This window comes from Acanthaster planci, linkage group LG13 (assembly GCF_054643075.1).
Source record: "Acanthaster planci isolate LZ-2023a linkage group LG13, COTS_SCS, whole genome shotgun sequence".
Taxonomy (NCBI): domain Eukaryota; kingdom Metazoa; phylum Echinodermata; class Asteroidea; order Valvatida; family Acanthasteridae; genus Acanthaster; species Acanthaster planci.
Genome location: NC_141789.1, coordinates 404,478 through 427,435, shown reverse-complemented (window position 1 = coordinate 427,435; position 22,958 = coordinate 404,478). Strand labels below are relative to the sequence as shown.

Below are 22,958 nucleotides of genomic sequence, written 5' to 3'. Positions count from 1 at the left end.
TAACAGACATTCATGGAAATGCTCTGGTGATACATACAGTGACAATGAATCAAAAAAAGTTTTCTATTAACGTTTATTCACAAAGACTAGAGCAAATTTAATCACTGGTATTTGTCATGACCTTTGATAATATCTGGATTACAAGGAAACAAGGGGTAATGACAAGGTTGGAAGTCAAATTTACAGTACAAATCTGACAACTGAAAGCCAAACACAACCAACAACTGCAAAGACAAAGCTTGCCACGGGTTGTCTTCTGGAATTGGAGAAAGAATGTAAAGTATATACCAAATTTAAAGCTAGTTCACAGAATCTACATACTTCCGGCTTATACTACAGTACTTTTTATATATATGTTCACAAATAACATCCAAGACACCTTTTTTATGACAATTTCATATATATACTTCTATACAACATAATTGCTATATATTTTATCGGAGACAGGTATTGCCAGGGGATTCCAACTTGTTAATGTACCACAGAGTAAGACTCTCAAGAAAATTTTACTAAAGCAGTCTCTTAAAAATTAATTGTTCGATTGGTGATCTTAGTGTCATTTGTATGTTTCACATTTAAGACACGAGGTTTTCACATCTTCTTTTTATGATTTTTATACTTTTTCAACATTCTTGCAAGTTGCGTGACCAAAGTTTGTAAGAAACACCTAGGAATTAAGCAGAAAATTTAATAAGAATGTAACAGATTTCAAAGAAAAGAATGAAGCTTAATTTTTTTTTTTACTGGAAAAGAAACAATGCAAAATATGACTTTGCATGTGTTTGCCTTTGCAAGTCAACCATGACTTCAAAACAATTTCAAATGTGCAACACAAATGCATTTTGCAATCAAAATGGTTGTTCGGAGGAGAAAGTCTTTAACTTACATGATTCAAGTTTTTCAGTGAAGTAAAGAAAGTTCACTTGAATACTTGGAATGTTTTTAACAGGAAAATTAAACCAAATACTTCCAGTGACAAATCTACTTGCACAAATGTCAAACTATTGCAGTTTAACATTAGCTCTATCAGTACATGCTTGGTAAATGTTTGCTTGCGAGCTTGAAATCAAATTTACTTGGAAATAAACAACCTATACGTCCCAAACCAAAAGAAAAAATGATATAAGATGAGAGGAAAAATAGTGGTGATACTTGATGGTTGAGACCTTAACGGCGGGCATCGCGGGGGTAGAATTCAGCAAGTGTACTCTGTGGAATTCTCTTCAACATCTCCTTCGGGAAGATTCGCAGAAGTTGCCAACCAATATCAAGAGAATCAAAGACGGTACGATTCTCATAGCTCCCTGCCAGAGAAAAACAAACACAAGCTTTCAACCTCCAACTGCAAAAAATCATCCTTGCATAAATTGTAAACTTCTATGAATACTATTTTCGAAAAGAGACACAGAAGTGAGAGAAATAATTACAAAGACCTGGCAATAGTCAATTTATCACAAGCAAGCTTACTGAATCTGAAGTCTGGCTAGCACAACAATAAAGTAGATTCAGTTGGACCATACATACCTTGGGCAATGAAGTTCTTCTCAAATTTGCCCAGAAATTCCAGATAGAGTAAGTCATCAGGTGTCAATGCCTCCTCGCCAACCACTGCCTTCATGGCTTGAACATCTTTCCCGATAGCATAGTTAGCATACTGTCATAATAACAAACAATGCAAAGTATATCCACACATGTACACACTTAACAGAAAGGTATTACCTGCCTCGGTAACTTTGGTTACAACTAGACCAGATGATTCTAAGCTGAATAATCACACGACACAATTCAAATTTTATGCAAGGTAATTGGGCTCATCTAATCAAAGCTGGCCAGATGCACAGGTTCCAGTAAGTAAAATGTTTCTCACCAGCTGGTTAGATACATCTGCATGGTCCTTCCGTGTCATTCCTTCTCCAATAGCAGACTTCATCAGACGAGACAAAGATGGAAGCACATTGATTGGTGGATAGATCTATTAAAACAAATTGAGGAAACCTCAGTTAGGCATACACCTGCCCCTTTCCTCATCATGACACCAACAATTTGTCTTGACATCCTGCCCTCCTGCCCTACACTGTGATGCACTAAGTCATTCATTACCAGCCTGATCTAGGCAGAATGGATTCAGAAAGTCAACAAGACTTCTTCAACCACTTACAGGATTCCTGGTACGGAACTGACTACAATCATCAAGGGAACTAATTCATGACTGAATATACTTGGGTTGTGTATGCCACTTACCTGTCTGTTGTGAAGCTGTCTGTCCACATAGATCTGACCCTCGGTGATGTACCCTGTCAGATCAGGGATAGGATGGGTGATATCTGCAAAGGAAGTGATAACATAAAGGATGAGAACAAGTAGTCTGAAGCAGGGATGGCTGAACAAGCACAAGCAGGGAACCTGTCACACACTATGTACAACACAGGGATTTTGGCTGGTAATCAATTTTCTATGCTCAGCGATATTACATGCTTAGCTTTGTAGTACACAGCTTACCATCGTTGGGCATGGTCAATATCGGGATTTGTGTAATGGAACCATTACGACCTTCAACACGCCCTGCTCGTTCATAGATGGTAGCCAGATCCGTGTACATGTAACCAGGGAAACCACGTCTGCCTGGAACTTCCTCACGAGCTGCTGAAACCTACGAGCAACGAAGAAAAGTGATTGTCAGAAGAATTGTAGATGTTTTTTGGAGTCAAATTTATTACCGTCAAAGCCTTTCGGGCATGTCTCATGTTCATCACATAATACACCCGAGGGTCAGATGACTGCTGGGATATGACTGCTGGGATGTGATGCTCTGAAGTTATTGCGTCACTGAATGATGGACAGGAGACTTGTCCACAAGGGTTTCTGACTACAAAGAGGTAACTAAAATTCCTGTGATTCAATTACAACGGAGTCCCCTAAAAATTCACGCTGTATCTTATTGTTTTGGTGTTATCACTAACTCAGAAAATCAAACTCATAACCCAGCCCTTACAAGGTCCCAACAAGGCTTTTTACCTGCCTATACTGTGGATGCTTAAGTTGAGGACTCATTAAAAAGGACCCACCTCACGCAAAGCTTCAGCATAGGAGCTCATGTCTGTCAGAATAACTAAGACGTGTTTCTCACATTGGTAGGCTAAGAACTCAGCAGCTGTTAATGCCAGACGCGGTGTGATGATACGTTCAATACTAAAAAGTGATTAAGAAAAGTAGGATGTTATTGAAGAAACTTTGCAAACACTATTTCCTCACTCTAGAAACTGTAGTCACGTTTGTTTATTCATAAGCATTGTTAGGACACTCCAAAATATCTAAAGCCCTCAGATGACCCATGAACTTGCAAAACTTAGCAAAAACACCCAACACCAATCTGCTTACGTTGGATCGTTGGCTAGATTGAGGAAAAGACAGACATTGTCCATAGAGCCATTCTCCTCAAAGTCTTGCTTGAAGAAACGAGCTGTTTCCATGTTAACCTGTAAGAAAAAAAAAATGATGCAAGGACTAAATAGAAACTTTTCAAAAGCGAGACGTTGTATTTTAACTTCTTAAGTTTTTCAACGTTAATGTTTCAACTTACACCCATAGCAGCGAAGACAATGGCAAAGTTGTCTTCATGCGAGTCCATGACATCATTCTGTGGTTGCTTGACAAGACCAGCCTGTCGTACAATCTGAGCTGCAATCTTGAGACAAAACCAATTCATGCAAAAATGTCAGCAAAACAACCAGCCAAGGAAGCTATCATGCTAAACAAAATCTATTTGGGATGATATGACTGCTTAAGATTTCACTATTAATCAGAGTTTGTTTTTATGGAGAATTTTTGCAAAGCATCCTTGTACAAACTGTGATTTGATTCACAGATTTATCTTGATTACAGTGAATACTATCACATTTTTGTTGATGATTTTGTTGCATGTGGTCCTAACTTTGGTTTCAGTTTTAAGGTTCAATCTACCAGTGGCGGTACACATACCTCATTATGTGGCAACCCAGCAGCTGAGAAGATTGGAATTTTCTGACCACGGGCGATGGAATTCATAACATCGATGGCTGATATACCAGTCTGGATCATTTCCTCAGGGTAGATGCGAGAATTAGGATTGATCGGTTGACCTAAATATGGACAAAGAAGGCAACATTTCAATCGCATGCAGCTCTTATAAAGTACAAACTTTAAGATTAAACCTATTCTGCAGTGAAACAATGATTTCTGCAAAAATATCACCGTCTGATGACTTCAATTAAGTAACATCTTGTTTAACCAGGTAACTTTTGCAAGAAAATAACCAACTTACTGTTGGTGTCAGGTAAAATGATTCATTGAAATTTCTTGATGTATCGTTTCAGATCTACCTTGAATATCCAGGTAATCTTCTGCCAATACTGGGGGCCCTTTGTCGATAGCTTTACCGGAACCGTTGAAGATACGACCTGGTTTTGACAACAGAAACAAAACAATGTTAAAAGAGAAGACCCATTCTCCATACAAGAAAAAGAGAGACTGGTCTTACAGAGAATATCTCTGATAGAGCTGTGCCGAATATCTGGATATGCGAATGCAAAATTCATGAAAATGAAGGAGAATTTTCTTTTGTTTTAAATGAGAAAAATTGCACTGTGGAGGCTTGTTTCAAGCAGGCTCATATGAAAAGTGACAGAAATCTTACGATTAAAAATTACTTTATTTATTACAAAATTTCAAAGGACAAGAAGTATTTTTAGTCTCTAAATCTTGCTAAATCATGGCTGGAGATACTCCCAGACGTGAGAAGCTATTACAATGATTGAAATGTACAATTTTGTGTGTTATTGCAACTGATTTTGTATGTATGGATTGTTCATCAACAATCTGCCAGTCGGTACGAATGAATATTCGGATATCCAATCGATTGGAGGTCGAATATTCGAATGGTGAATTATTTGAATTGACTCAGCCCTAATCTTTAAGCCATTTATGCCACATGTTGAGATCAAGTTCTCCTGAGCTAAGGACATCACAAAACCTGTGCATATTTAATTACAAATAAGCAATGTTCCCCTGCTTCAGCTGCTGCGTTAACATTCTGAACTAGCAGCAAATAGTACAAGTGCATAAATGTACATCTGTACGTACCTAACATGTCCTCAGATACAGGGATTCGCAGAATGTCTCCGGTGAATTCACACGTCGTATGCTTGGCATCAATTCCTGATGTCCCTTCAAATACCTAACCGAGAAATCGAAATATCATTTCTCACTAGCTTTAAGACTACTTGTTAATGATCAATCTTTTGTCGAATGTGCCTGAGTCACTGTAATTATGGTTGGACAAAGTGTTCTTTAGAAATGGATGGCTAGGGTAAAGAAACTGGACACATACATGTACATGTATCAAAACCAAAAGTGTAAGTAAAACAGTAACATGACATGTGGAATGATTGATGAGGTGGGCTGTCGTTTTGTCTGAGAGACAAGCTCACAGTACCGGAAGTACATGTATGTACTAGTAATTTTTGAAGTTTCACTGTTGACATACCTGAACTACGGCCTTTGACCCGCTGACCTCCAGAACCTGTCCACTTCTTTTTGTTCCATCAGAAAGTGTCAAATTGACAATTTCTGCAAACTTGGGAAACTGCAAGATGAGAATAAATTTTCTACTACTGCTGTTAACTTTTTAAGCTGCTTTTGAAGGCTGTTTTTTACCATTTGGTGATAAATATGGTGTAGAATCTGGGCTTTCTGCTTACTAATCACTGGTCAAAAAGTATACAACAAAAAATGACACTTGATGCTTCCAATTTATAGTAAACATGGTAAATGCGAATACCTACATACATGTATATGCTTGATAATACAATATTCAAATATTAATAAATATTTATATTTCAACATTTTAAAAATTAATTAAGCTCCTGAAGAACTTCTACGTCTGTCACTCTCAGCAAGGTTCATAAGCCTGGATATAATGCAGACGGAACTTGATTGTGCATGTGATGTGTAGGTATAATTCTGCAGTTCTTTTACCTTGACGTTGTCAAGAATTACCAGAGGTCCATTGACTCCAGACACAGTTTTGTACGCTATGAAAAAAAGACAATGCAAAAGCAATTAGGGACAATCATGACAATGTGGAACATTAACTCTACAATGCAAAAAAGCACTCTCGACAAAGTTGTCCCATCAGTCAAACCACAGTCAAATGAGCCCTATCATTTTGCCTATATGTCTGTGTACTGGGGCAAATCAAGTGGAAGGAATTTTTTGTTGTCTGTAACCACTGCGCTGCAGCAAAAAGGAGGGTTAATGTGTACGTCAAAATAGGCAAGGTTTTTAAAGCCAATATTGTTTACACATAATTCTCACCATTACTAAGCTATAAACTAAATAATGAAGAATTCAATGTGTCAAAAAACAAGGACAGATACCTGTACTATAAAGAGTAAGATGCACTAATTTAAGTACTTTCTACCTTCCAGCATGTCCAGCAGTATGGATCATGTATAGATTAATGACCATGCAATTTCTTTACTTGACCGAAATATTCATATTTATTATGGTTTCACATCGCACTCAACATCTTATCATACTTACTTATCCGAGGATTTGAAATGTAATTTCTCTTTACAGCTAGGACATGTTCCCTGTTCGCTTCCATGCGAGTTCTCGGCACTCCTATTCCGTTTTCCATGGCGAGTGAACCTCTCCCCTGTTCGACCGTAATATGAGTCCTTTCCCCCGTAGGCTAATTCAGCGAACACGGTGATCTTCAACTGGAAAGCCCTGAGATTTTCAATTGAATCTCACCGTCATTAGTTCACTTTGCAATCTATATCTTAGCTTGGGAGTATCCTAACACAGTCAGTTTCCTATTTTGTGTTTCCTGAATAGCCGAAGTTAGGAACTGACACAGTAACGGTGTTGTTTCTAGTTGAGAATTTCGTCAGCGTTTCTTTTTCTCGTGACCGAGGTCGCCCCGATAAATTTTTTTCCACTACACGGATTACTCACGTGATTGAGAGAGCGACCTCTCGCGACTAATCACATACATTGTACGAGTTCACACTTTTTCTAGGCCAATTGGGATCACTTCGACAACTGCATGTACTGTTACCGAGTTAGCTAGTTTTTACTAGCTGATTTTGAAGCTGTAAGCGCAGTAATCAGTCTGATAGTGCCACAGAACATCAAATAAGATGCAAGAAAGCCAAAAATTATAGTAATCCAATGTAATTTAAACGCTTCAGGCCCACAGTCGGGGATTGGTTTTGGGAACGAAGCCTAAACAGAGACGAAGTTGGGTATTGGAAAACGGCCTTTAAAGTCGTTTCACTCGCCGTAGTTTTATATGCCCAAAACTTTTTAGATAAAATGTTATTCTTTCAAATTTTACTTTATAGATCAAATAAAAATCTTGCAGATTAAGTTACGTAAACAAATACACACATAACGTAAAAATTTGCAAAAAGTTTTTGTTCTCTTCCGTTCTTTATTTATAAGGAGAAAGACCGCGAAAGGACAAGATCTTTATGAATGTATAGCACATATATATACATGTTTCAACAACCTTCCCTCTTAGGACGTTGAAAGTGAAATATGAAGTCAATCAGAAGACAATGAAGTTAATTGAGGACCATTTGCCAGCCAGAGCAACAACAATCCTTAATCTTCAACGAATAAAGATTGTTTCTGCCTCAAAAAATATACGTGATTTTTCTCTGACAAAATAGGCAATGTTTATTACTGAGTGATAATCTTTTAAAGCCAGATTGAGTATTTTTGTCGACAACGGATGACACTGGAAAAAGCTGCTACTGCCTCAGAAGTGCACTGATACCATTAGCATAGGTAGGGTTTTACCAGAGTGGGGCACAAGGGGGCACCAGCTTTCAGTAGTTTGTTTTTTGGGGGGGCAAGCTTTAGTTAGCCTTGGTCAATATCAATTCATCCATTTTTTTAGTGGGGGGGGGCACCAGGAATTTGTGGGGGGCACGTGCCCCCTGGCCCCCTGTGGCTACACTTCTGATTGATACAAAAACGTTTCAGGCATAAATTGCTTAAAAACAGAACAGTCATTGCTTAGGCAGAACAGAGCTTTTAAAGTCTAAGACATAGGAGAATCTCTCGAGCACTGAGTCTTTTTTCTTTTTGTTCCATCAGTTTAAAACAAAATTCCAGCCTCAAAATGAATTGGTAATCTCTGTGCATGGTTCACAGAAAGCGTTATGCACACTGCAAAAGCATCATGGACGTCCCACTGCCAAGCATTCATGGATACCATGACGGTATCTCCACTACATTTAAACTGATGCATACAAACAATTGCAATTAAAAGTACATGTCTTGGACACTTTAGCAGCATAGCCAATACACTAAGTTTTATTTGTAAACTGACTAAGTTGCCAGTCATATTTGGAGTTTGGCCTTCTTGGTTTGTGAGCCCTGAGATTCTCCAGAGGCTGGCCTTTTGTCTTGACCCGAGCTGATACCTTGGTGGATGCTATGGTTCAGACGTTGGTAAGATGATAACAATGTCTTGTCTAGATCCCGCAGCACCTCTAGGTTGGCATCACTGGTTGCTTCCACCATCGATGTCATCTGACGAAGAGTGGAACAGAGACGATGTTTCAGTTCTTCTGTCTCTCCTCCCGCGACTTCTGCCTCCTCATTGTGGATGAGAATCTGAAGTCGGACCAGTCTCTGGATCAAGTGGATGTGCTTACAGATGGTGGAATTGATGAGACAGTCTGCACAGTTGCAGAGGAAGAGATGGACACAAACATTGCATTCCTCACATCGTAGTCGACATTCCTTGACAGGACACGTGATGGAGAGACGCTCAACGATGTAGGAGTTATTCTTATCTTCAGTCTGGACCTGCCAGCATTGACGTTCACCTAGTTGCTTCACTTGATTGAAGCTCAACAGCATGCTACGAAGATGACGGTCATGTATGAGCTTCATTCGCATGGTCACTTTTACCCGCGGAAACTTGACCATCCAGTTAAACGTTTTGTCCCGGATGAACTTCAGAAGGTGGACTAAGCAACTATCAACACGCTTGTTGACATGACCTTGGAGGTACATGCACTGGAAAATGATGTGGAAGGCTTCACTGAAGACACCAGGATTGAGGCAGTGACTTGTACGGTAACAGTAAGCCCACTGATGCATCTTGGGAATCCATTCCTTGATGAAGTACTTCCTGAAGGCCATGGTCTTGTCAGAGACAGAGAGACGACCAAGGAGCCTCTGAAGAGAATCTTCAAATGATGTCTCATCTTGCTGCTCTAAAACCACTCGAAGCATCTTGTACACCTGAGCCTGGACGGCTAGGTCGCTGATCTCATTCTTGAGTTCCTCCTTCCAGGCCTGATCTACATGCCATGGACAAATTAACCTCCTTGGAGATGACCAAAATACAGAGGACCACAGATTGGAATACATGAATGCTGTATCTGCCATAAACCAACAGGGGTTTAGGTCGCCACAGTTTTCCTTCACCTTGGTAAAAAAGATACGAACTGTGCTCTCATCTTCACGGTTTGAGATGCACCAGGCCATGGGAAAGCCTTCACCAAATTCATTGAGAGCTAGCAACGTGATTAAGTGGAAGTCATAGATGTTTGTCCCTTGAGTAGAGTCACACCACACTCCTCGGCTGGCAAGCTTCTGTGCCATGTGTTTCTGAAAGGGGCTCTGGAGAATGATGATGTAGTCCTCTGCTAGAAGGTCGAGATTAGGATCTGGGTTGAGACCAGGGAGCTTATAGAACAGGACTGGGTTTTCTTCTGTGGCTTCCCATTGTAAGATCCAGGCTAAGACACTTTCTTTCTCATTCAGGTGTTTCTGAACCGTCTCAACCCCTAGAGACTTCTTGACGTCGTAGATATCACTGACCCTTGCCAACTCTCGCTGCTTCATCACCTCTCCTTCACTATCAACCATGTCGCTCATGATGCGATCTCGGGAGATTCCTTGGCCAAGTTTGGCAGCAATCTCTTCGCGTTTTTTCCTTGGAAGCCACATGAGTTCACGGTCTTTCTGGTGGCCATAGTGTGTCCGGTGACATTCAACGTCCACTCTGCCATTCATCTGGCAAGTCACTTTCATGGAAGCTGTGCAGTTGTTGTCTATCTTACAAGTTCCTGTTGGAAAAAAGTTCATTTCTTAAAAATTCACCTTCTCCAAATCAAGATACTTCATTTGATAAGAATTCACCCTCTCCAACATCAAGATACTTCAAGTCTGAAACGATGGATAAAAATAGTGCGGGAGGCAACAGAAACATCTGGTTTTCCTGCCTCCTGGCATTTAGTTGTGTAACAAAAGGTAAAAGTAGCAAAATGCGCAATCCTTATATCTTTTGTGCTTGTTACCATGCTATTTAAAACAGTTAATTCATAACTTGATTCTCTGCTTTAAAAGAGCAATTGACAACTAAATGACAGACAAATTCAAGTGACTTCTATATTAGCTTCTATAATTGGCACATCACAACAACTCATCATCAATTCTTAGCTGACATATTTACCTGAATGCTTTGTCTGTCGTTTCCCAACACCTCGCTGCTTGTAGATCCCTGACCGATTACACTGCAGATATCTGAAACGACATTCTCCCTTATTGCGGAAGCCAGAGTAATGAGCAAAGGAGCAACACTCAGCTTCTTCAAGACTCTCCTTCCACAATTCAAACTCTGTCAGTCAAAAAGAGAAAACACGTCACCCACTGCCTTCATCTACAGGTACCGACAGTTAAATGGTGAAAAGGAAAGGCTAATGGTATTGATATCAATCCTCAACTGCATTGAAACTAACCTAGCCAATTCAAGTTAACAGAAATCTAACAACAGTAAAGATCAATCAAAAGAAGCTATGGTTGATTCTGAAATCTTCTACTGAGAAGCATGTAATCATTCCTTTTCTTTCTAATCTTCATTCATTTCACAAAGTACTATTGTGCTCGAATGACAGAACAATACAAGGTCTGTCCAACGGCCCAAACATACATGCACCCTGACAAATCCCTGGTCCAACAACAGTCCTACTCACCCTGCATACTATCAAACGACACCTGTTCCACAGTGAAGATGGTGGCATGGCAGTTTTGAAGATGTTGGCGTAGGTCACATATCCTGCGGAATCGTCGACCACAGTGAAGACATAAACAATTACCTTCCTCCAGGTCCTTCAAATCTTGCTCTGGATGGGCTCTCAAGATGTGGCGTTTGATGTTGAAACCTTCAAGGACAAAGGGATGTTCTTCTAGACTTAACATACATCATTCAGTTGAAAACATATATGCACATATGCACTGCAGATAAAAACACCTGAATGAAATGCAGAGCTACATGCTAGCCCCTAGTGTGAAGAATATTTCATTCGTGCTTCTTCTGAACAGAATGCAGAGATTCCACAATGAAAACCTGGACATATTCTCTGGTTCAGCCTTAAAGCTCTTTGGTAGTTCCTATTCCTCTGACCTTTCTTGGATGTCTTCTGGCAGCAGGGGCATTTGAATATCTTCTTCCCTTCATCTGTCTGGACTTGAAGCTTGACTGGCTCAGATGATGCTTTCTTGTCTGGAGTCATTGCTGGTATCTCTGGGGTATCATCCTCTGGATCAGACACCAAATTCTCATTTTCACTGGCCAATGTGAGATTTGTCATCTGTTAATAATGAATAATTATGAAACTATCAGTAACATTGCCAGAGAAAAAGCAAATGTGGTACATTTTGATAAAATGCATTAATCCGAGAATTTTAGAATTCTTTCAAAACTCTACTTGCCATAAATTATATTGCTGCACTACATACATACACGAGGTGTTTGTTTACTGTAAATATGACTTACAAAAAAAAATGAATTTGAGCTTCAACATCGGCAGAAACATAACAAGTGACTGTCTTGAAATGTACATGCATCGGGGTCATCCATTACCATAAGAATGGGGCACAATTTGTGACGGTGTCCTTGTTACATGGGTAACTTTTACTGTCTGTAATGACCTGTCGGTAGGTCATTTTTCTCTATAAAAATAACACACACCTCTGAATTCAGCCTTGCAAGATGTATAACTATGTCACTTTGAAATCCACAAGCAGGGAAACAGCTTTTCAGTTTTACAGAACCCCTTTAACAATTGACACCATCGCAAATTGTGCCCCCAAACCTAACGGAATGACCCATCTACTCACACGACAAGGTGTATATATCATAAGTAGTAAGTGATGCAAAGTTTCAAGCATGTATTAAAATGCCAAGGAGCTAAAGTGACAATTTAATGTTAAAGGAGAAAAATGAAGCATTCTGATGACAGGTGTTTCATGAACTTAAGTGGAGACGTACAGAGTACAGACTATATGAATAGAAAGTAAACCAGACACTGAACGGAGCTGTTTACTACCTGCAAGGGATTGGTCACTTCTGTGGGTACGATGTATTCCAGTTGGATAGCTTGCTCAGCCAACCATGCTGCCAACACCTTACGGAGGTAGCATGCATACTTTGTTGGTGTCTGCAAGTATATCAATTGTGGATTGGCTTCCTGATTAGCTGATGTCAGATGGAGGAAAGTGTCATGTTGTAAGCATGCTATGGCTGTGATGACAATCACGACAGGTCCGGAGATGCTTAGACAGGTCTGGTGAGGATACTGGACAGCACAGTGAGCAGTACAGCTGTGATGACCCCCTGTTGGTGTGGGTTCATGACAGAAATGCCATTCATAATCACGCATATCACTAGGACCATAAACAGCTGCGTGATAAGCAGCCAGGTACTTTGGAAGAATGTCAGGTACCTTCCAGCCTAATGAATCTGCGTAGGTAATTCTTTCAGTGACCGTGTCCAGGTGGCAAAGTGAATAGTGGAAACCTGGCTGATTCTCAGAGCAGACGAAGACTTGACCACTGTCGACCTTGGTGACACAGCAGATGAACAGTAAAGATGTTGGTTTAGGGTTTCCATCTGGGACTAGTGACTGGCCAGAGATCAGATTCTCTATGTTACCGGCATCGTTATTGTAGATACACAAAGTTTCAGACTGCATTTCATTGAGTTGTTTGATGAACCAATTAATGTGGCATGCTGACAGCCAGCGATCACAGCAAACCTTTGCAAGGTGTCCCACAGCCATGTCATAATCTTCCAAGACTGCATCCCACCCAGTGCAGAGTAACAAGTTCTGGAATTTCCTGATAGCTTGGACGCTAGGATGGATGTGAATTGTCCTGGGATGCAGGTGAGTGTGAGCAAACCATTCAAGTTCTCGTTCTACATTCCTTCGAGTTGCAGCTGCCTTGTGCAATGCCAACATGTGTTCAACATCCGTCAGACTAAAAGAGACCTGGTCCGTCGCAACGTAGCTCAGATCGTTCTGGGCTCGCTTCCGATGTTCTTCAAGTTGGCATTTCCAGCCAAGCAGAGAGCTTAATCCAGGCATATACTTCTGCTTGAAGACATTGCACATTGTTGGGCTGACGGCATTGTTGTTGTAAACGATATCCTCACTTACAGGACAACGTACTTTAGGAATACGATATTCCAGTGTCTCAAGGCGGGTGTGGCTTTGGATGGTGTTGGCATCAAAACATTTAGAATTCATCCGAATTTCAGTCTGGAAATGAAACAGAATATATGGTTACTGAACTATTGCCCCATCAAATAAAAAACACCAGGTAACAAACAGGTTGTGCAACAACTCTTCCACTTCGCATTTCCGATTTTGGGAGCACTTTATTCCACTAACAAGTACTTCCAAATGGAAAATCAATTTCATTTTGGTAATGGGTGGTACCACTGCAATTGAGTAAAGAGATAAATGTCTGGGGGGAGGCTAAGTACACTACCTGTAGGTCATTAACTTGTCTGATGTTAGATCTGATTATCTCCAGGGTATCTGCAGCATTCTTAATACTGCTTGGAGCTACTGCTTTTGGAAGAATGACTTTTGGTGGTTTCCTCTCTGATGTCTTGCTGATCATTGGTTGAGGTTGCGATTGTGGACGGACAGCTAACCTTCTCAACTGCCTTGTACAGGGAGGTGGAGAAATCTAAACAAATACAAGGATCCAAAAGATTAAACCAAAATGTATTAATGCGATGATAATTTTTACACTACAAAAACACCAAAGTAAATGTATAACATGAAAACAGCAAAGGAAATATGTGAATTCATTGCCATTTCTTAAGTGATGCTGTGACTTTAATTGAAGACGTATGGCAGCTACTGTTCCAAACAATAAAGGTATTTTGTTTATGACCCGACTAGCAAACTGGCCTATCCCTTACACACAAAGTATGCACATATGCACTGGTAAGGAGATTACTTGTGCACATGTATGTGCCCTGAGGACTGAGAAAGACCAAAAGAGGGCGCTACATGTATTTCCTGAGGATAAAGACATAGGACCCTTTTCTGGTCACTCACAGGCCAGAGGGCTAATGGACACTGTATACATGTAAGTGACCGAATTTCTTGTTTTAGAACATATCTCTAGCTAAGTCGTACAATAAGAACAGAAACTTTGCAGGTAGTTTGTAACTGACTGTGTTTAATTCAACAATTAACCCACAAGCAATTCAACAAATAAAGGTATGTTGTCATTCCCTAAATTCAGTTTTTGAGTTACTGTCCACTGTTCTCATCATGTGAAAGCATTATTTGTAACCAATTTGAAATTTTGAGTATTGTATCGCGCTTGATTGGGTGATTTCATGCACTAGTCTAAATTACACCCCTGGTGACCGTATTTTAGTCAACCAGGACAAAGAACATAATGCTACAACAATAGTTTCTACAGTTTGCACTTTAGCATGCTTGGGTCCCAATTTAGTAATTACCAGCTTTTGATCGGTGGAAGCCATCTGCTCTTTTTGCTGATCACACATAGTTTCACATTTTGTGGGCCTATCCATTGGTTCTGCTTGACACTGCTGCTGACTCTGAAGATGATGTCTGAAATAACAGAAAAATGTTCTTGAATGTAATGAACTTCCAAGTTATTAAGAATGGGCATGCTTAGTGCAATCTTGACACTTGAATCTTGTGCAAATTTACTGTACTCCATCTGTTTATCCAACCCCTTCTGGCCCTGGAAATATGGGATTCGTCGCGAAATGGACGCAGTGGTGGGCCAGGCGGTACTTTGAGAGCTCAAAGTCACTACTCAGTCATACTCTGTGTGACTTTGAACCAAAAGTTTACATGGTGTTGTAATGCTATGGATTTTTGGAATCGAACTTGATAGGTGAATGATTCACAGGTAGAACAAAGCTATTCAATTACAATTTCCCGACAGAAAACTGAGTAATCCACAGCTCTGAAAAAGGGAGTGAACAAGGTTTCAGAGCATGAGATGGAGTGTTTTTTAAAAATGAGACTTTTGCTCACCAATCTCTTGCTTTTACCCGCTGACGGTCGCTCCGTTCATGCCTTTTATATTTATCAGATTGCACATGCGTTGAGCCCTCCAATGACAGCGCTTGCTCCGCATATCACAGGGCATTTCCAAAATGAGTGGATTCAGCTCAGACTTCAGTTTTGCTGGTTCCAGTCACAGCTTGAACATGTGGTTTCCAACATGTTACAACGGTGCTTCAGAATGGCTGAAACCAGTGAAGCCAAAGTCTAAGCCGAACCTACTCATTTCGAAAATGCCCTATGATATGCGGAGCAAGCGGGCTCATTGGTGGGCTCGACGGATGCACAATCTGATGATAACCACAAACGGCTTGAATGGAGCAACCGTCAGCTGGTGGAAGCAAGATATTATGTATTGGTGAGCAAAAATCTCCTTTTTTTTTCAAAAAATACTCTGTCTCATGCTCTGAAACATGCTGTTCAACCACTTTTTAAGAGCTATAGGCCTAGATTTATTACTCAGGTTTGAAGGGGAAAATTCGATTTAGGCCTAGGCTTTGTTCCACCTGTGAATCATTCACCTATCAAGTTCGATTCCAAAAACCCATAGCGTTACGACACCATGTAAACTGCATTGGCACGAAGTCACATAGAGTAACGGAGTAGTGACTCGAAGTAGCCAGGCGGCGCGGCAGACATGGCGGAGCTAGCGTGCGACGGCCCCATCCGGTCCACCACGGCCCAGAGCTAGATCATAGATGGGTAGGCCTATAGCCATACGGACATGGTGAATACACGCAATGGTTCATCCATAAACCACACTTATCCCCCTTGTTTTAGTTACCTACGTTTCTTCGTCATCCAACCTTCTCTCTGCCTTCCTTATATCATTCCTTTATCATCATCAGGTTGATCTATTTTCAATATGAATTCAAGACCTCGATTGTGACCGTCCACCACATGTACACGTACAGCGTGCATATGACACACGGAATTCAGCAAGTATTACAGAGGGCGCTGTTACATGAAAACGGAGTTGATGTTTTGAGAAAAAAGACAATAACCGAGTGCGCTGTGGATCTTAACAGACGTGCGACATGTACATGTTCAGTACGAAATATTAGTTTGGTAAACAATTTTCCCAATTATTTGTCCAGTATTCTACATTTGAATGACACAATGTGGAGACAAATAAAAAAAAAATTTTTTAGTCAATGAAAGTATGGAGCTATAAAAAGGATAAAACTAACATTATGTGACAGCTTTTTGTTTTGGGTTGGCACTTGAGTGACATCAGCTCATCCTGAGAAACTCTCTAGACAAATGCTCCAACTATCTCAAGGCAAACCAGTTTTATAAAAAAAACAAAATAAAAATTAATCAGTTTCTTGGCAATTTTTAAGAGGTTACCCAACGAATGGCACTACCTGCTTATTGCCACTGTTACCATCATAATTTTATATAGAAAAGTGACAATTCAAGGTGTTGGCAACTGTCACTAGCCACGCCTTCAAATAAAATTTAAATAAAAAAATTAAAATAGGCCAAAAATTAATATACAATAAAACAACGAGCACAAACAGTCAGAATGTAGAGGCTCAAAAGGTTTTGGTGCTAAAATGTTATTTTGACCAAGTGTACAAACTTAAAAACCAAATCCTCCATTAATGTTTTATATGCAAATGTACAAATTTGTGACAGGACTTACTGTAGGTACTATGTAACGTGAGATTTACTATGCATATGTTGGTTTGATTTTTGAAAATTATGACAGTCATAAATAAAATCCTAAATGGTCAAAATACAGAACACCTGAAATCTCTCCTTTAAATTGTACCTTTCTCTCTTCAGGCAAACAATATAATACTGTCAAGTAAAACCATTTGAATCCAATTCAGATTAGGCAGCAGTTTTAGAGATTGTTGTGTTCTAAAACTGTGAATATCACATAGGTTCTTGTTTGTCTCTGTGAAAAAAGGCAACGCAAGGCCAATATGTGAGCGTTCAAAACTTTGGTATACATGTACATGTATTAAATGTACACAAAAGGGTCTGGTGACTACTAGGTGTTAAAAAATTGAGTTATAAAAGTACACACCTCATTTTCAAGTACCAACTGTCCATAATTGCATAATGTTTGTACACATTTATCCTCAAAAGGCCAAATTATAATACATTTATTTGTTGGAAGTACAACCATTCTAACCAGCAACATTTGCTGGAGAACTCGTTCTGGAATGTAATATGGAACCTGAATAAGGTAACTTGGAATGCATGAGTAACATTTTCATGTGCGATTTTGCATTTTTGATTAATTAAGCATAAAACCCACTGAAACCAAAATTTGAAGATTGTCATTCACACGAATGAAAGTTCTCTTTCGTTTGAGGCACACAAAATTCCTTTGAAATTTCCCATGTTTAAAATCTACTGACACAGAAGGAACTTAACAACAACCTTGACAGTTTTCCTTATTAAACCCTGCATGTAAAGGTTTAAACACTGCGAAAAAAAAACAACACCCTGTTGAGTACTTCATGGCCAGCAGCAGAACATTAGTTTAGTGCAAAGTACCTAAGACAACAGGTTTGAGGTCTGTCACATGGGTTTATAGTGAAACAATGATAGATTTCAAATAAAAAATGTTTCTCCAGAAAGATAAGGCACTGCTGACTTAAACCTTGACAGTTTTCTCCAGCATAGCTCTTCCAGTGGGTAGCTTTCAAGCAAAAACAAACGCAGGAGTAATTGTCTTCCAGTCAAAACACTTTATTGGAAAAGTAATTAGGCTCACACACAGAAGTATAAATACTGAAATATACTACGTGTAATTCTAGCGAGAGAATTGTAGAAAACCGCATCAGAAACATTCACTACAGTGCTATGCTTAGATTTGCAAGGTCCAAGCACATCTACACATTCCTTCTTTGTCACATTCTGGCAAGCAAATATTCATATTTCATTTCAGAAGGAAGTCCGCCTGACCAGGATCAAATCCTTTTGTTTTATTGATGAATAATTGGAAGGAATCTTTCAAATTATGGTACTTAGCTTCCCATTGTTTCTTCTCCTGGCATTCTTGTTCTACCACTGTTAATGTCTCTTCGTTCCTCAACTCCAGTTTCTGGATGGTTTCTTGAAGTTTCTCTATTTCTAACTGATGTGCAGACTTGACTCGGCCAAGCTCCACAGCTGCAACATGGCGTTCTTCCATCTGTGCTGTCTGGACAGCATTCATACGTTCCCGTTTCATTTTCTCCTCCAAGGTTGCAATAGCTTCAGCTTTTTCCTGGGCATTTACTTTGGCTGTCTTAGCTTCTCGGTCAGCTGTCACTCTGAAAAGTAGCACAGCAAAAAATAAGGTCTTTCTACAAATCGCTGTGAAAGAATTTCCAGCCAATATCAAGGACTTCTTAGTTCGATTTCAATTGTAAGCAAATATCTAAAATTTAACTTTACATGATCTTTAAGACTATTCATAGCTCAGTGAGTTCTGGACAGTTTTAGGCCACCTAGGAAAAACTGCTTTTGGAAAGAAACACTTTAGTGGGGGCTTCACCACTGAACATGCTAACACCTGACTCAAAGTTAATCCAGAGCCAATAATGTCTCTTGATACCAACCTTGCAACTCTCTCTGCTTCTTTCCGTGCAATCTCCACCTCTTCTTTCCTGGCTTGTGACACTGCTTCTTCTTTCTCTTTAAGTCCTTGAGCCCGAACTTTCTCCACGGTTTCTCTCAGAATCTTCTCTCCTGTTTCCTTTTCCTGCCTTACTTGCTCTGTTGCTTGTTTTGACATGATACCTTCAACTCGTAAGGCTTCTTCCTGCACTTGCAAGCATTTTCAAAGAAAACATTAAACCAAACTGTAAATAATTTACATGGTTCAGTTCCTGCCTCATCTGATAAGGGCCAAAACTGTTTTATAAGAAATATCACTGAGTCTGAGTGAGTCAACATAGGAACAGAAAAAAGTAAACATTTTAATTATGAGTATTTGTTATCCGGTTCGTAAGTGTGACGTCACTTTATTTTAAACCATGCCCACTGCACACGTGCACTGCACATAGGGTTACACGCATTGATCGCTGTTTACATGGAACTGGAAGTTAACACGCAACTTCCGCCTTTGTGAAGGAGTCACTTAAGAACTGGATTGGAATGCACCTCCTAAATCTACCAGCTGATGTTTGAATATACTAAAATTGTGAAATTGAAGACAAAACCCAAGACACACACACATGGCCTCCAAGATATTTAGTCAATTATTAGAGCCTTTCATACTGACCTTGAGTGATTTCTCATGGCTGCGTTTCAGATCAGTGACCGCTTTCTCCATCTCTTCCTTAGCAAGTTCTCGACTTTTTTCCAGGGCTACATTCTTCATGTGTTCAGCCTCTTGCCACACCTTGTGCTGGGCGGCACTGACTGCTCGTTCCTTCTCATTCTCAACCTGCACTTCCCATTGAACGTGAATGTTCTGACCAATATCTGAAATAAGACAGTCAGAGCATCAGAGTCAATTGGTTGTTGGTTAGGGGAGGGGGTGTGTGGAAGGACTAGAAGAGATGCCATGCTGCATTTCTTGCATTAAGTCAGTCTTTGATCAGGTCGAGTTTTTGGAGGAAGCAGGCTTAACATATATACCATCTTAAGGTTTGAGTGGGTCTTGCTTCTCAGTGTTTATCCATAAATAAACAAAACTTATATACTGGGTATCTGTTTTAAAGGGCAGTATTCTTTACTGTTACCTTATCAGGGGCAAAGCACAGAAAAGTTGGTACATATACAAAATAAAATATAAAGAAAATAGTCTACAAGCCTAACGAAGAAACTGAATAACCTTAAAGTTATAAATTATGGCACAGCACTTGAACATGTAACAGAAGAAAAGCTACATGTATGTACAGTTGCTTCTATTTTACTTACCTAGGATATTTTGATGTGTGTATATCTGTGTTTGTACAGGCTTGCTCTCTTCATAACGGAGTGGTATACCATCATAACGTGGTGAAAGTGCCTTCTGTTCCTTTGGATGCTTGTCCATTCTGTCTCCTATCAATCTTAACAAACAAAACAAAATTTTGCATGATACAAAAATTGAAACTTAAGACTTCAAGTTTTCTGCTATCTTGAATGTGGGGCACAGGGTGAGTGTGGGGATTTTTGACCAGAAGGAAAATTCGCCCAACTGCATTCAAAAACTACACAGCTGGTCGAACTTCTTGCTTTTCTTATGTGGTCAAATACCCCCACCTTTACCCTACTTCAAATTCTGGAGGGAGTAATCCTGGTGGACACTGCTGGGTACGTTTGTCAATTAATTTAATAATTAATTTTAATATCAATTGGGCAACACTTCCCTACCCCAAAACGCAGGTCTAACCTAAAACAAATAACGTTAATGGGGCTCTTTTTCCCACCTCTCACCATGGAGATAGAATGATTATATCTCCATATTTTCACAGACCACGGAGAGGCCAAACAACTGCAGCCACTTCTGGTACTATAGGATAGGCCTGCCCATCAGCCCAGTTGGACTCCCTGACGTTAGATTATACTAATTATAGTTGCAATGTACTGAAGACAGGCATGCAAAGAGCAACCTCGTTTGGTCTACCCATAGCCTACGCATGGAGCTACAAAAAAGGATAGCTCCACGGCCTACCAACAACACACGTGGGCCTTACGTTACGGTTTACTCTCGCGAGCGCGAAGTAATTTTGTAGGACAAAAATAATGACAACTGTGATAACCAACCTGGATTCACATTCAGAGATAGCTACATGCGAACTTCGTCCACACAGCTTCAAAAACGTACCTGAAAAGATACCACAGAGGTTCCAGCCCGTGGGAATCACAAATTAATCGCAAAAGCCGAGTCGGCTCAAACCATAACACTTCACGGGCAGTAAACATTGACTAACTGCATGCTACACGGTACGCATGCATAGCGCATGCACGTAAAACAGCTAGCTTCAAAAATGGCGTACTGATGTAAACAGGAAAAATAATATTAGATATATTGGTTAAATTAATTTACAGTCACTATTTTAAATTGCGATGAACATGAGTGAAGAACATTGAAAATTAATCAAATGTATTTGTCTCCTTTAAGGCTGTTTAAAAGCGTAAGGATATTTTTCACCTAGTACCCCCTTTGTTGCGTAGCAACTTGACACAGACGTATTGAGGGCGTTGTTGCAAACTGTGTGTCGTCTGCTTCATAGACATACAAGGTCATGCGTATAATAAGGACAATTTTAGGTCCCAAATCTTTGTTTTTCTTTGTTTCCCATAACTGATAATACAAGGTAACTATTATAACAAGATAATTTGTAAAGTCCCAAAGACCTTGTTATAACACGGTTCCACTATTCAAAAAAACGGTCTGCTTCTTACGAAAAAAAAAATCGAGTACGTCCTTGACAGTCGCCATTACTGGGTAATTGTCTCAGAGTCGGACGAAAACCAAACCAACAGACTCAAACTAAAACATAAATGCATCAGAAGTGACATCCGTATCATTTCAATCTGTCCGCTTCTTTATCAGTCTCTCATACCAAATGTTGGTGTTTTTTAAAGAAATAAAAACAAAGAAATTTATCAGTGGCTACCATTTGTGTTCCGCGTTTTCTTTTAATAAATGAGTTATGCAGGCAATTGTGACAAAATGCAATAAATTTACCGACAAGATGACTTTTGAAGTTAGCATATTCCTTATTCCACTTCTTCTGTAATCTTTTTCCCACGTCGTCGTCCTATTACGCATTCCATATACAAACGATATCGAATCATAGATGCATGCAGGTGGTATTTGGTGAGGCAGGAAATCAAGCTGGTCTTCAGGATCTGTGCTTGAATGCACACCGGTCAGACAGGTGCATCTTGAGTGATGCTCCAAGACTTTTTTATACTCATGTCGACTGATATGTTGAAAAAAAAAACCCAGGATGAATAAGAAATATGGCAATTGTCACGCTGGGATAAGGACTTGTGTTTTTCTCTAGACCCAGCATAATAAAGACAATTCAATTTATTCTGAAGGACCTCTTGATAAGTTTGTAGATGATGATCCATTTTGATAAAAATGCCAGAGATCACGTCCTTCTCCAGATTTGATTATATTCCAATAATGTACGAGTTGTCTTACGTTGCAAGCTGAGTGGGGTAGGAAGGAATAGGAAAAGCAAATTGCAAATAAACTAATAGTATTGTTGTAGAAAAAAACGAAACCAAATCATAGAGACAGAGAGGTACCAAACCTCTACAGAGTACATTCTGAGAAACGGGGGATTGCGGCTATGAAATAGATGAAAATTGGAGGAAAGGCAGAATCAGATGCTCGGTTGCTCAAGTCAACAAGACGGTATAGCCGAAAACGCACCCATGGAATATTCAATATGCAGCATTCACACATGCAAAAAACTTATCGAAAACCCTATCACGTTCTTGAATCCAAAGATTCTGCGACTTGAAATAACTGACAACATGAGACCTTTTAGGTAAAGTTTATCCTCCACATGTTAGATTGCGTCAATACATTCCCGGAAAATAAACACTCTACGAGCAAAATATATGGCATAATATAGGCTAGCACTCGCG

The 22,958-nt window shown here is 39.7% G+C and overlaps 3 protein-coding genes across 5 annotated transcripts; all 3 read right to left on the bottom strand.

The window, feature by feature from the left end:
* Positions 1 to 56: 56 nt before the first annotated feature.
* On the bottom strand, positions 57 to 6,982 carry LOC110979848 (V-type proton ATPase subunit B). The gene is made up of 14 exons (XM_022235958.2): positions 6,580 to 6,982; positions 6,013 to 6,068; positions 5,522 to 5,620; positions 5,119 to 5,212; positions 4,359 to 4,436; positions 3,979 to 4,118; positions 3,581 to 3,685; positions 3,379 to 3,476; positions 3,066 to 3,189; positions 2,500 to 2,650; positions 2,242 to 2,324; positions 1,868 to 1,972; positions 1,525 to 1,654; positions 57 to 1,304 (listed from the first exon to the last, which is right to left on the bottom strand). The coding sequence occupies exons 1-14, from the start codon at positions 6,674 to 6,676 to the stop codon at positions 1,168 to 1,170; spliced, it is 1,497 nt and encodes a 498-aa protein (XP_022091650.1). The 5' UTR covers positions 6,677 to 6,982; the 3' UTR covers positions 57 to 1,167.
* A 472-nt stretch (positions 6,983 to 7,454) lies between these two features.
* LOC110979845 (uncharacterized) lies at positions 7,455 to 16,854 on the bottom strand. 2 transcript variants are annotated; one of them, XM_022235954.2, is made up of 8 exons: positions 16,198 to 16,854; positions 14,834 to 14,948; positions 13,840 to 14,043; positions 12,396 to 13,607; positions 11,471 to 11,657; positions 11,040 to 11,228; positions 10,520 to 10,684; positions 7,455 to 10,133 (listed from the first exon to the last, which is right to left on the bottom strand). In XM_022235954.2, the coding sequence occupies exons 1-8, from the start codon at positions 16,212 to 16,214 to the stop codon at positions 8,392 to 8,394; spliced, it is 3,831 nt and encodes a 1,276-aa protein (XP_022091646.2). In that variant the 5' UTR covers positions 16,215 to 16,854; the 3' UTR covers positions 7,455 to 8,391. The 2 variants fall into 2 exon arrangements, with proteins under 2 accessions (XP_022091646.2, XP_022091647.2); XM_022235955.2 differs by having other exon boundaries at positions 16,202 to 16,854.
* A 105-nt stretch (positions 16,855 to 16,959) lies between these two features.
* LOC110979977 (uncharacterized) lies at positions 16,960 to 21,490 on the bottom strand. 2 transcript variants are annotated; one of them, XM_022236199.2, is made up of 5 exons: positions 21,175 to 21,490; positions 20,283 to 20,416; positions 19,642 to 19,844; positions 18,977 to 19,179; positions 16,960 to 18,688 (listed from the first exon to the last, which is right to left on the bottom strand). In XM_022236199.2, exons 1-5 carry the CDS (start codon positions 21,270 to 21,272, stop codon positions 18,313 to 18,315), a joined length of 1,014 nt encoding a protein of 337 aa, XP_022091891.2. In that variant the 5' UTR covers positions 21,273 to 21,490; the 3' UTR covers positions 16,960 to 18,312. The 2 variants fall into 2 exon arrangements, with proteins under 2 accessions (XP_022091891.2, XP_022091892.2); XM_022236200.2 differs by having other exon boundaries at positions 21,114 to 21,252.
* Positions 21,491 to 22,958: the final 1,468 nt, after the last annotated feature.

Excerpts from the sequence above, each read along its gene's own strand:
- LOC110979848 (XM_022235958.2), bottom strand. The coding sequence starts at position 6,676 with ATGGAAAACGGAATAGGAGTGCCGAGAACTCGCATGGAAGCGAACAGG. Across the intron at positions 3,477-3,580 it reads TTGTCTTCGCTGCTATGGGT|GTTAACATGGAAACAGCTCG; the intron begins GTAAGTTGAAAC and ends TTTTTCTTACAG. Across the intron at positions 1,655-1,867 it reads CAGATGTATCTAACCAGCTG|TATGCTAACTATGCTATCGG; the intron begins GTGAGAAACATT and ends TTATTATGACAG.
- LOC110979845 (XM_022235954.2), bottom strand. Across the intron at positions 11,658-12,395 it reads AAGTGACCAATCCCTTGCAG|ATGACAAATCTCACATTGGC; the intron begins GTAGTAAACAGC and ends CATTATTAACAG. Across the intron at positions 11,229-11,470 it reads CCAGAAGACATCCAAGAAAG|GTTTCAACATCAAACGCCAC; the intron begins GTCAGAGGAATA and ends TTGTCCTTGAAG.
- LOC110979977 (XM_022236199.2), bottom strand. The coding sequence starts at position 21,272 with ATGTTTACTGCCCGTGAAGTGTTATGGTTTGAGCCGACTCGGCTTTTG. Across the intron at positions 20,417-21,174 it reads CCTCTGTGGTATCTTTTCAG|ATTGATAGGAGACAGAATGG; the intron begins GTACGTTTTTGA and ends TTGTTTGTTAAG. Across the intron at positions 19,180-19,641 it reads GCCATGAGAAATCACTCAAG|GAAGAAGCCTTACGAGTTGA; the intron begins GTCAGTATGAAA and ends TTGCAAGTGCAG.